Raw genomic sequence first — 12,747 nt, forward strand, 5'->3', positions numbered from 1 at the left:
AGGGAGGGGAGGGAGGGAGGGAGGGAGGGAGGGAAGAGAGGGAGGGAGGGAGGGAAGGAAGGAAGGAGCAGGGGAGGAGAGGGGAAGGAGGTAGAGGGAGCGGGGGAGAGAGGGGGAGAGAGAGAGAGAGAGAGAGAGAGAGAGAGAGAGAGAGAGAGAGAGAGGGAGAGAAAGCAAGCAAGCAAGCAAGCAAGAGCCCCAGTTAGACAGAAGTGTCTCTGAGCCCTCAGTCCTGGCCCCATAAAAACATTACACTTCAGAAAATGCATTTGGGGTAGCAGGAATCTGTAGCTGGGATCAGATTCCCTTGGCTGGCTTTGGATGAGTTGCTGGGTGCCCGGGGCTGGAGCATTTACCTGAGGCAGGCACTGGAAGAGGCAGCACTGGACTCAGAATGGGCAGCACAGGCCTGTTGCCTTGCTCAGCTACTGGCTGGCAGAGGAAACCTGGGCAGCCTCGTTGGTCAATCTGGGTTTACATGACCCATCAGTGAACAAGGGGCTGGAAGAGGTGAGGTCTAAGAGAACAAGATGTGCAGAAGAGCATCTTGTTCAGATGGGACATGAAGATCTTACTAAGGTGTGGGCAAGTTCAAGTTGACTGACGGTCTGCACTATTAAGGGGCTCTCAGGAACCCAGGGCCAGCCTAGGTGGGCACACAGCTCCAACCTGAGGGGCCTGATAAACAGGGCCATACTGTACCACACCATAACTTGGCTAGAGGACAGAAACTCACCACTAATTAAGACAAACAGTACTAAATTTGCACGCATCGGTGTTTCTAGAGAGGGGCAGTGCATGAAGGTGAAAAACAAGGGGCTTAGAGTCACAGATTTGCAAATCCTAGCTTTGTCATTTACTCACTCGAATGACCTTGGGTTATCAAAACACCTAGCAGCCTGGGGCCCCCTGTTCCAATGAGAATCAAAGTAACCAGCTTTCAGCCCTGTTGCGAACTCCAAAAAAAAATAAATAAATAACGTGGGCAAAATGCTAGGCACAATGCCTTGCCAATTAAAAAAAAAACTCAAAAGCATGAGTCCCCAAGTTGCCTCAGCTCAACCTTTTTGAGTTAATTGTTTAAGAAACATGGCTCTGCCAGGCGCAGTGGCTCATGCCTGTAACCCCAGCACTTTGAGAGGCCGAGGCAGGTGGATTACCTGAGGTCAGGAGTTCAAGACCAGCCTGACCAATATAATGAAACCCCATCTCTTACTAAAAATACAAAAATTATCCGGGCATGGTGGCGGGCGCCTGTAGTCCCAGCTACTCAGGAGGCTCAGACAGGAGAATAGCTTGAACCCGGGAGGCGAAGGTTGCAGTGAGCTGAGATCACGCCACTGTACTCCAGCCTGGGTGACACAGCAAGACTCCATCTCAAAAAAAAAAAAAAGAAAATGGCTCTCTCTGAGCACCCATGGACTACTTCCTTGAGCATCTGATCTGTGGCAGCATGAAAACAAGGCTGGGTTTCTCCACAGGTGCTGTGGTCAGACCTGGAGAACACCAGGGGAGACCTCACTGCAGGAATGACCGTGAAGGAGGGGATCTCCGACTCTTCCCGGTCCACACACCATGTCATTCACCAGGTTCGCCTGCCCCAGCCAGGGAGGCATGTGTTGGGCTGGAAGGCAGTGCCCAGAGCACAGAGGAGGCACGTCTGCCGAGCGCCTGGTACAGCTCTTCACGGACTGCCACCTTTGAGGAGGGCACTTAACCACGGTTGTCCTCGCCAGATAAGGTGAATGGGGGCACCTCCCTTCCAGCAGGGGCAGGAGCAGGGAGGGCAAATCACCTCGGATCGAAGTACAACATTCTCCTCTTCAAGGTCTTTCAGCTTCTTTTGAAGAGAATCCAAATGAAAGTAATTCTGGACTGAGGAGGACGACTCATTCCTCTTCAACCTAGGGGAGAAAGTACGCTCACAACCTAGGGAGACGCGTTTCCTCCCACCACCTGGCAAACCACGTTAGAGACACAAAGAAGGGCTTGCAGGAAGGACAATGACCCACCAGACCCTTCTCCCAGCCCCAGGAAGACAGAGCTCCCAGTGCACAGGCTCACCACCAATTCAGAACCCACATCTCAACCCTTTATCCACAACTTGCCACATCACCTCAGAATTCAGGGGACCAACTCTGTTTAAAGCCTACACAATTTCAGGATGTCTGGGAGTTCATTTAATATTCATAATGCATTTGTATGTGCCAACAACTCTGGTAAGTACTCTGTATGTTTTAACTCAATTAATACTTATAACTCTGTGACCTAAGTTCTACTGTTATCTCCATTTTACAAAACAAGTACAAAGGTTAAGTAACCTAGCCAACAGCATGCAGCTAGTAAGTCCCAGAGCCAAGATCTGCAAGCAGCCCACTGGGCTGTAGAGTTCACGCTCCCAACATGAGGATCTGCTGACTCTCAGAGAAGACACCACGCCTTCTGTCCCAAGGACCTGCCACAGCACCTCTGGCTCCAGAACCCTGAATTGCCTCCAACAGCAGAGCCTAACCCATTATCCGCTCATGTGCCAGGGCAAATCAATCTAAATTGACAAATAAGCAGTAAGACCCAGGAAAAGGAAAACTAAAAACCTGTCCATCCATGTCCCGCTAAAATAGTAAAATCAATCTGTTTGAGGCACTTGGAGATGCTTGGTCCAGAGAAGGCTGAGAGCAGCTGACCTCCATTGCTGCTGAAGGTGACCCTGTCTAGGTGACTCCAAGGACATCAACAGCGGTCAGCCTGTGCTCTGGCCTCCAGAAATACAGCCCTCTGGTGACTTACGGGGTTGAGCAAACGGACTCGGGCTCGCTCTCCTCCGCAGCGCTGGTGTAGAACTGAAGCAGCTCATCCTTCATGGACAGCTCATGCCGGAGCTGAGACACCTGCACAAGCAGAGCGGGGGCCCATCATTTGCTTCCCAAAAGGTGATTATCGTCCCGACTCACATTCTAATACTTACCACTTAGTGACAATATTTTTCTTAAAATTCACCATTGAAAATGAAAGCATTTAAACTGATTTTGTGCTATTCAAAAAAATAGGCTTTCATTTGGTCTATTTAAAAGAAATACAATTACTTTTTGATAGAAAGCTGTCTAAATTCATCATTTTTACTTTGGTACAGGGAAGAGCAGGGAGGGGACTAGAATGATGCTTGGGGGCCAGGCACGGTGGCTGGCGCCTGTAATCCCAGCACTTTGGGAGGCCGAGGCGGGCAGATCATCTGAGGTCAGGAATTCAAGACCAGTCTGACCAACATGATGAAACCCTGTTTCTACTGAAAATACAAAATTAGCCGGGTGTGGTGGCGTGTGCCTGTAATCCCAGCTACTCGGGAGGCTGAGGCAGGAGAATCGCTTGAACCCGGGAGGCGGAGGTTGTAGTGAGCTGAGATCATGCCACTGCACTCCAGCCTGGGCAACAGAGAGAAACTCCATCTCAAAAAAAGAATGATGCGCCTGGCGCGGTGGCTCACGTCTGTAATCCCAGCACTTTGGGAGGCCGAGGCGGGCAGATCACAAGGTCAGGAGATGGAGACCATCCTGGCTAACATGGTGAAACCCCGTCTCTACTAAAAATACAAAAAAGTAGCTGGGCATGGTGGCGGGCGTCTGTAGTCCCAGCTATTCAGGAGACTGAGGCAGGAGAATGGCGTGAACCCGGGAGGCAGAGCTTGTAGTGAGCCGAGATCACGCCACTGCACTCCAGCCTGGGCGACAGAGCGAGACTTGGTCTCAAAAAAAAAAAGAATGATGCTTGTGGGGATGCGACTGTTCAGGGGCTTTGGAAGTAGCCAGATGACCAGCTGGTCAAATAGCCAGAAAAATTGATCATGTTACTAAATGAAAGAAAAGGCCATTCATTCACTTCTGCCAGAACCAAACCCAAACTCCAAATCGGATCCTGGAGATGCCAGCTCTGCACGGGCCAATACAGGCAGCTCACCAACCCTTGCTCTCACACTTGGATGACCACACAGCCCCATTCTGGGATGCACCCTCATAAGGCTCCTGGCAAGTCCAGCCGGACCTCATTCCATGCTCAATGCTCACTGGATAGGAATTTCAGACACAGGAAGAAAAGAGGCAACCATCAGGGAATGGCTATATTGACTCCTGCTGAGATGGCTTTGCAAATCACCCTGATTTGTACTTAAGGTTTTTAAATAAAGTTGTACTGTACAATTTTTCACTTGCCCTTTCACTCTGCAGTACTGATGAACAGGGAACCAGTGCTATAAGAAGAACTGCAGTTATGTTTTAACTCTTTGTTTATAATTTGACTTAGGGTCTATGGTTTATTGCAACTTTTCTATATAACAGAGTGAATTATTATGTCTTCCATGGAGAAGACAATTTTATGTGCATAGAAGTTTTAACTTTGACACCTAGACTGATAATTTAATAATATGCCAAAGGGAAACATGTTATAGCTTTCAAATTCAAAGTTCTTCTGAGGGGGAAAAAAGGCATTTCCACTCCCAGAGAGTTGGATCCTCTTTGCGCAAGGTGAGGCTTGTCCCAAGCAAGAACAGTATAGTGAAGAAGCTGACGGGTGACCATTTGTGAGTTACTGGGTGGCATATCCCGCTGCTCACAAGTGGCTGGTAGGGGGCCAGGCTAACCCAGCATGCTTTCCCACCAGTCACATGAGAGGGAATCCAGGTCATGATGCTGGGGGCAGGGAATGCAGGAATCACTTTATTTCTCCTAAAATACAATAGCATTCTCTCTTCTTACATCTTAAAGAAAGCCCAGGATTAAAACTTTTCTTATATAGTGGCAACTATGCTTCATCATATGAAAACTACTGTTAAACCCAGACAACAATGTACTGGAATAGTTCTAACAAGGAAAAAGGGTGAATACATCTTAGGAACGTGAACAAGGGCATCCACCCCCACTAAGAAAGTTTCTGATAGAAAATAAGGAAGAAGAGGCCAGGCACAGGGCCTAACGCCTGTAATCCCAGCACTTTGGGAGACCAAGGCAGGTGGATCACTGGAGCCCAGGAGTTTGAGACCAGCCTGGGCGACATGGTGAAACTTTTCTCTATAAAAAACACAAAAATTAGCCAGGCATGGTGGCACATGTCTGTAGTCCCAGCTACTTGAGAGGCTGAGGTGGGAGGATCGCTTGAATCCAGGAGGTCAAGGCCGCAGTGAGCTGTGATCTCACGACTGCACTCCAGCCTGAGTGACACAGTGAGACCTTATCTCAAAAAAAAAAAAAAAAAAAAAAAAAAGGCTGGGCATGGTGGCTTACGCCTGTAATCCCAGCACTTTGGGAGGCTGAGGTGGGAGGATCACCTGAAGTCAAGAGTTCCAGACCAACCTGGCCAACATGGTGAAACCCTGTCTCTACCAAAAATGTAAAAAATTAGCTGGGTGTGGTGGTGGGCACCTGTAATCCCAGCTACTTGGGAGGCTGAGGCAGGAGAATAGCTTGAACCCGGGGGGTGGAGGTTGCAGTGAGCTGGGATCGCAACACTGCACTCCAGTCTGAGTGACAAGGACAAAACTCCATCTCAAAAAAAAAAAAAAGAAAAGAAAAGAAAAAGGAAAAAGAAAAGTGGAAAAGAAACAAGGAGTGTTGTCACAGTTAAAATTTATCGTTAGAAGAACAGGGTGATAGAAAAGAAGCTACTAAGTAGGGCCTGGCTCTAAGCTTCTTATCCTTGCCCTAGCAACCCCACCTGACTCCACAGCCGCTCTCCTCTGTCCACACCACGTCCCTTCCAGAAAATCAGTATCATTCCTTCTAAACCTAGGTACCCTAAGATAAACCGAAAAGCTCCATGCCCTTCCTCTCACCACTGATGTCCATTAGTCAAGATCGATGTCATGGAAATAAGAGGGTTTCTATCATGAAAACAATAGGCTATTTTTGTTTTGTTTTACACACACAAAATTATACTGTAACGATGAATGTGAGTCACCACTTTCCTCTGTGTACACGAGCTGGCCTCCTAACAGGGCTCCTTCTTCAGCGGCCCAAGCCCAGCCAGACTCAGGAACCACTGCTCGTTGTCATGTTAGCCTGGGTGCCCTTCTGCCAAGCGTGGAGCATCTTAATCAGCCTGCATGGTTACAGTCTAGACTCTCTGAGGACAAGGACTGTGGCTGGCCCAACATGACACACAGACCAACGACTGAGTAAGGACCGTGCCCGCCCTGAGCCATCCCATCCACATGGCCTGAGGAAAGAAAGGGACACAAGCAGCAGCAGGAGCTGCAGGAAGGTGGCTTTCAGTCCCCAGGTGACCGTTTCAGAATAGACAATTCTGGGCTCAGGCCGCGGTTGTGCCCTCAGGAGGGCTCTTCCAATTAGAACCCCATTCTATCATCTCCCTCAGCCATGCCCACGGCTCCCAGGCCTGTGGCGGGGCCCTCTGGAAGCCTCGGCCTCCAGTGTCTTACCTCCTCCCTGATGTGTTCCACCTGCTCCTCCAGCAGCTCGTTCCTCTCGGTTAGGGTCTTGTTTTTCTTCAACAACGACTGGCCGATGCGAGCGGCCAATTCTAAATCCCGCTCTTTCTATGAAAGGAAAGAGGGAGAATAGGGATTCAAAAGACCTGTGCTTCCTGAAGGAGTCAACAGGTGCTCAGTGTCAAATGAGGAAAACATGAGCATCTAGAAATAACAAAGGAATTAATAATTCACCATCTGTGTTGGCATTTGATGCCCGTTAAAACAGGCGTAACCTCTGCCCATATAGTATGTGAGAGCTACATGGACATCACGCAAGGAAAGGGAAGTCTGAAAATGTAATGAAAACAAATCTTTGTTCCTATGGGGAAGAAAACAATGCTTCTAAAAACAGTTGTTTGCAACTGCTTTTGTTATTTGTGGAATCACTTGATAACCTGTCTCTCCACCTGCAGGCTGGGCTATTGTATGGCCAGGGCAGGGCACAGGGAAACAGTAGCTATTTGTTAAGTGAATGAATGAATAAATATAGAAATTATAAAACGCTCTTACAATGAAGCCAAGAGCTGACACAGGGAGGCAGCCTCTTCAGCATACATTAGGCAGGAATGCATTGAATTCCTTATTTTTGCCTTATGTGAAACAAAAATGTTTAAAGTTACTCTCAAAAACAACTACATGCTTTTTTGTTTTTTTACTTAGAAAAGGCTACTTAGGCTTCATTTAAGAAAAAAACAACTTTCAAAATGGAGATGTTATGCATAAAATTGCCATATTCAGAGACAAAAACACTCTTAAGGGCACAGAATTTTCTGTTAGCTCAGCTGATGGCATCAATTAGGCAGAGCCAGTACACAGAGGAAAATTCGGAGTGGCATATAAAGGCAGGGTAGCCTCTGCGGGGAGAAAGACGTCCCCTGATAGTGGACAGATGCCATCAGCAAATGCAGACTTAGCGATTTGCTACCACAGTCAGATTCAACTTGGGTGCTGGCAAGGGGAGAAGTCAGAAAAATTAAATCATTTTAGAAGTATATGCTAATTACTCTGTTCATGTGGTTTGAAAGAAAGAATGGAAACATGTCATCTGGGGTAGGAAAAACACTGGGGAGGAGTCCTAGGTTCTGATCCAACACCTGCTATTAACTACCCACAATGTCCCAGGCAAACGGCTTTTGCTTCACAGGGATCAAGTACACTAGAGATTGATTTTTTTTTCTTTTTTGAGACAGAGTCTTACTCTGTCACCCAGGCTGGAATGCAGTAGCACAATCTCAGCTCACTGTAACCTCTGCCTCTCAGGTTCAACCAATTCTCCTGCCTCAGCCCCTTGAGTAGCTGGGATTACAAGCACGCACCACCACGCCCAGCTAATTTTTGTATTTTTAGTAGAGACGGAGTTTCACCATGTTGGCCAGACTGGTCTCAAACTCCTGACCTCGGGTGATTCGCCCTCCTCGGCCTCCCAAAATGCTGGGATTACAGGTGTAAGCCACTGTGCTGGGCCAACAGATTCATTTTTCAGGCCACAGGTTTCAAACCCATTGGTGGGTTGAGAACCATTTTAGTAACAGCAACCGACATTTTGTTTTAACTTAAATACAACGGCACAGAATTGAAAACACCAAAGTGCATTATATGTAATAAGAGTATTATTTCATGTTTAAACTGTTGCTTGTCACATATTTACCTATGTGAGTACTGGGTCACAACCTAAGCTATGTTTCTTACAGCAGGTACTGGTCACAAATTGAACTGCTCCAGGTGAACTATCCTGCTGTAAACTGGGAGAGTATGGGTTCTCTATTTGAACATGGGTTCCCTCAACTGTTAAATGGAGGCAGAGTAAAGGGGCAGGCTAGCTGAGATATTCTAGAAAAACTCTTCTAACTTTATGATTCGCTGAGTTTTAGAATAAAGAGAATAATCAGCTTTTATTTCTAACGTCTTAGATATCCACCCAATGATTCCATGCAACCGCAGACATCTCCCTTTGCTAACCACAGGAACTTCACTGCGGTATGAGCGCAGCGCTTGAGGTCAAGTACAGTTTGAGAAGACTGGATTCAACAGCACTTTGGCTCCCTCTTGCAGGATGATGGTCTCTCTCCTCCAGGCCTTCCACAATCCCCAAACTGGCAATGCTGTCACCACAGTCCCAGAAGCCAGCCAGGTATCACAGTATCAAAAATGAGCTATAGATAGGCCAGGCACAGTGGCTCTCACCTGTAATTCCAGCACTTTGGGATCACTTGAGGTCAGGAGTTTGAGACCAGCCTGGCCAACATGGCAAAACCCTGTCTCTACTAAAAACACAAAAATTAGCTGGGCGTGGTGGTGGGAGCCAGTAATCCCAGGCACTCGGGAGGCTGAGGCAGGAGAATCACTTGAACCCAGGAGGCAGGGCTCGCAATGAGCCAACATCACCCCACTGCACTCCGGTCTAGGTGACAGAGCAAGACTCTGTCTCAAAAAAAAAAAAAAAAAGAGTTGCAAATTCCCCAACTCATTCTCACAATTTGTGCCTCCCCATCATGACCTTGCCTTTCTAGAAACACAGTCCATGTGGAGACAGTCCTGTCATGGGGCAAAGGGGACTCGGTGAATCTGCCCAACTAACCGAGATGCTCATCTCTGCACACTGGCCCAGTGTCTACCAAGAAGTTCCCTTGGCTGAGTGCAGTGGCTCATGCCTGTAATCCCAGCACTTTGGAAGGCCAAGGCAGGAGGATTTCCTGAGCGCAGGAGTTCAAGACCAGCCTGGGCAACACAGGAGACCCCATCTCAAAATACAAAATTGAAAAAAAAAAAAAAAAGGGTCCCTTATTTCATGGGCCTTTGTCATTTCTGAGACTCAACAGTTGTGCTTATTAGGTACCTAGAGGAAAGGATTCAAAGAACTGTGTGAGGGAGACTGCACAGAATTAAAGTCTCCAGGGGCTGACTCAAAATTAGCACCTAGTCCAGGTGGTTTCAGCTGGATTTAGTTAAAACTGCAATACCAACGTTCACTTCTCTTTGGAAGTATAGTCTCCAAAAATCTAACTCAAGTGTATCAAATGTCTCTACTAGAACTAGTTCTCAGACTGAACACTCAGCAGGTGCTTCATCAGTGCTTGCCTGATCTGCATTGCCTTCACGCATCCAGGCTGTCAAGTTCCAACAAGCACTGATATTTTGCATGCCTTAGTCACATTTTTTGTTTGTTTTTGATGGAGTCTCGCTTTGTCACCCAGGCTGGAGTGCAGTGGCATGATCTCAGCTCACTGCAACCTCTGCTACCTAGGTTCTAGTGATTGTCCTGCCTCAGCCTCCCAAGTAGCTAAGACTACAGGCACACGCTACCTTGCCCAGCTAATTTTTATATTTTTGGTAGAAATGGCACTTCACCATGTTGGCCAGGCTGGTATCGGACTCCTGACCTCAAGCAATCTGCCCACCTCAGCTTCCCACAAGTGCTGGGATTACAGGCGTGAGCCACTGCGCCCAGCCTTTAGCCACATTTTGTACGCATTTCAATGCAAACAAATCAAGCACACAGCATAATAATGAAGATGGCTCAGGCAAGGCAAGGGACTGCCAGGGCGCCTGAAGAATGCAGAAGACTTCCAGCACACAAACGGCCAGAAACCAACAGGAATTGGGAGACAGGAAGGGGAAGAAAAACAAGTAGAGCGGTGAGCTCAACAATGAAGTCCTTTGTCCTACTCGTTACACCTCAAACCCTGCACCTAAGGGCTGCCTCGCCTCTTCATGCCCCACTAAGGACAAACACTTCCCTGGTCTACACCAGAAATGTAATCTTTAGGGTAATTTTAAAGAACACTCTCTGCCAGAAGCAGCAAAAAGTCAGAGCAAATGGGTATAAAAATAGAGTTAGAATAAGATCTAGTATCTGACAGCACAACAGGGTGGTTACAGTTAACAATAATTTACGGCACATTTAAAAACAACAAAGTATAATTGGAATATTTGTAACACAAAGGAATGATAAATGCTTGCTTGAGGTGATGATACCCCTTTCTTTCTCCCCCCTCTACCTTTTTTTTTTTTTCTCACTCTGTTGCCTAGGCTGGAGTGCGCTGGTACAAGTACAGCTCACCATAGCCACCAACTCCTGGACTCAAGCAACCCTCCCACTTCACTTTCTGAGTAGCTGGGACCACAGGCATGCACCGCCATGCCTATCTCATTTTCGGAATGCACATTTGGGCAAAGTTTGCCTCCTCCTCAGTTACAGCGTCTAACTTTTTGTAGAAACAGGGTCTCACTATGTTACCCAGGCTGGTCTCAAACTTCTGGCCTCAGGCAATTCTCCCACCTGTCTGGATTACAGGTGTGAGCCATGTTGCTCAGCCTGATACCCCATTTACCCTGATGTGATTATGATGCAGCATATGCCTTTACCAAAGTATCTCATGTACCCCATAAATACATACACCTACTATGTACTCAAAACATCGAAAATAACAAGTTATATTAAAAATAGTTATAGAAAAAATGGAAATTTAAACAGAAATGTTATTGTAGAGTCTCCAGTTTTTTCTCTTTAATATTACTGAGGCAACAGGCTGGTTGGGTTTTTCTTTGAGAATTATAAGAATGGGCCGGGCGCGGTGGCTCACGCCTGTAATCCCAGCACTTTGGGAGGCCGAGGCGGGCGGACCACGAGGTCAGGAGATCGAGACCATCCTGGCTAACACGGTGAAACTCCGTCTCTACTAAAAATGCAAAAAATTAGCCGGGCGAGGCGGCGGGCGCCTGTAGTCCCAGCTACTCGGGAGGCTGAGGCAGGAGAATGGCGTGAACCCGGGAGGCGGAGCTTGCAGTGAGCCGAGATCGCGCCACTGCACTCCAGCCTGGGCGACTAAGCGAGACTCTGTCTCAAAAAAAAAAAAAAAAAAAGAATTACAAGAATGAAAAAAACCTCCCATTTCTCTAGCCAAAATATGATTAATGTTTACTTCTAAAAACAAGAAAACAGGTTGGGCATGGCAGCTTATGTCTGTAATCCCAACACTTTGGGAGCCCAAGGTGGGAGAATCAGGAGTTTGAGGAGGCCAGGAGTTTGAGACCAGCCTGGACAACATTAAAAAAAAAAAAAGGATAAAAACCAGAAAATAGCTAGAAGATGGTCACTGGATTAAACTACAATGAGAAACAGAGACCACAAACAAGTAATTTAGGCCCTTGGAAATAAGCTATTAAAAGAACTAGTTCCTTTATTCCCCCAAGAAATGAGGCAAGGTAGCGCTCATTCTAACTGCCTCCTTCCTCTCCTCACTATGCTTTCAAAGCATAGACTTAAAAAAGACTGTAACTTGAGTCTCAGCCCCCTTTTACCAATGAACTCTAGCGCTGACTGACACACCTACTAGAGATTCCGAACAGCTTGCCGCCTACACTTAGCAACTGACTCATCTCATTCACCAATTTCAGGACAAAAAGCATGACTAAGGGGCCAGTGGAATCACCTCTCTGTAACTGAGGAGGCAAGCTCTGCCCAAAGGTGCATTCCAGACAGCAGCAAGCCCAGGCGAGCCACAGCATCTTGTTCCCCTTAAAACCAGAAGTGAACTCTCCACGCTGGTGGAAGGCTGTGCTTTGGGATCCTGTGCAAATCCGCCAGTACCCCACTTGCCTGCCTACAGCAGGTATGCAAACCACAGCACGAGAACAGAAGAAACAGAGCCAAAGCCCAGGAAAAGCATGGCACAGGGCAATAGCTACATGACTGGGACAGTTAGACTTTAACCAGGACACCCTCCTAGTTCCAAGGAAAGGCAGTAACTCAGGCGTAAATCTTATCAGGACAGGAACAGAATGGCATCAGATATGGAACACACAGACACAAACAGACACTGTTGCCATGATGACCCTTTAAAAATAAAACAGGCTGGCTCTGGTGGCTCATGCCTGTAATCCAAGCACTTTGAGAGGCCAAGGTGAGAGCATTTTTTAATTTAAAAATGTGAGAGATTCAAATAAACAGTGGCTGTAGTTTGGTTCTAATTTTGTTTTGTTTTGTTTTTTGAGACAGAGTCTCACTCTGGTGCCCAGGAGAAGTGCAGTGGCATGATCTCGGTGCACTGGAATCTCCATCTCCCGAGCTCAAGCGATCCTCCCACCTCAGCCTCCCGAGTAGCTGGGGTTACAGGCATACACCACGCCTGGCTAATTTTTGTATTTTTTGTAGACACGGGGTTTGGCCATTTTGGCAAGACTGGTCTCAAACTCCTGTGCTCAAGTGATCCACCTGTCTTGACCCCCCAGAGTGCTGGGATTTACAGGCATAAGGCACTGCACCAGACCAG

General features: G+C 47.3%; 1 protein-coding gene across 7 annotated transcripts in view; it reads right to left on the minus strand.

Moving 5' to 3' along the window:
• Nucleotides 1-12,747, minus strand: part of TRAK1 (trafficking kinesin protein 1) — a 214,060-nt gene that overhangs the window by 36,656 nt on the left and 164,657 nt on the right. For all 7 annotated transcript variants that reach the window (XM_025375297.1, XM_025375298.1, XM_025375292.1 and 4 more), the window contains 3 exons: nt 6,425-6,541; nt 2,788-2,888; nt 1,796-1,904 (listed from right to left, as the gene is read on the minus strand). In XM_025375297.1, the coding sequence (XP_025231082.1) occupies nt 1,796-1,904; nt 2,788-2,888; nt 6,425-6,541 (327 nt within the window). The remainder of the gene's footprint in view (nt 1-1,795; nt 1,905-2,787; nt 2,889-6,424; nt 6,542-12,747) is intronic.

The sequence above is a fragment of the Theropithecus gelada genome, chromosome 2 (genome assembly GCF_003255815.1).
Source record: "Theropithecus gelada isolate Dixy chromosome 2, Tgel_1.0, whole genome shotgun sequence".
NCBI classification, from domain to species: Eukaryota; Metazoa; Chordata; class Mammalia; order Primates; family Cercopithecidae; genus Theropithecus; species Theropithecus gelada.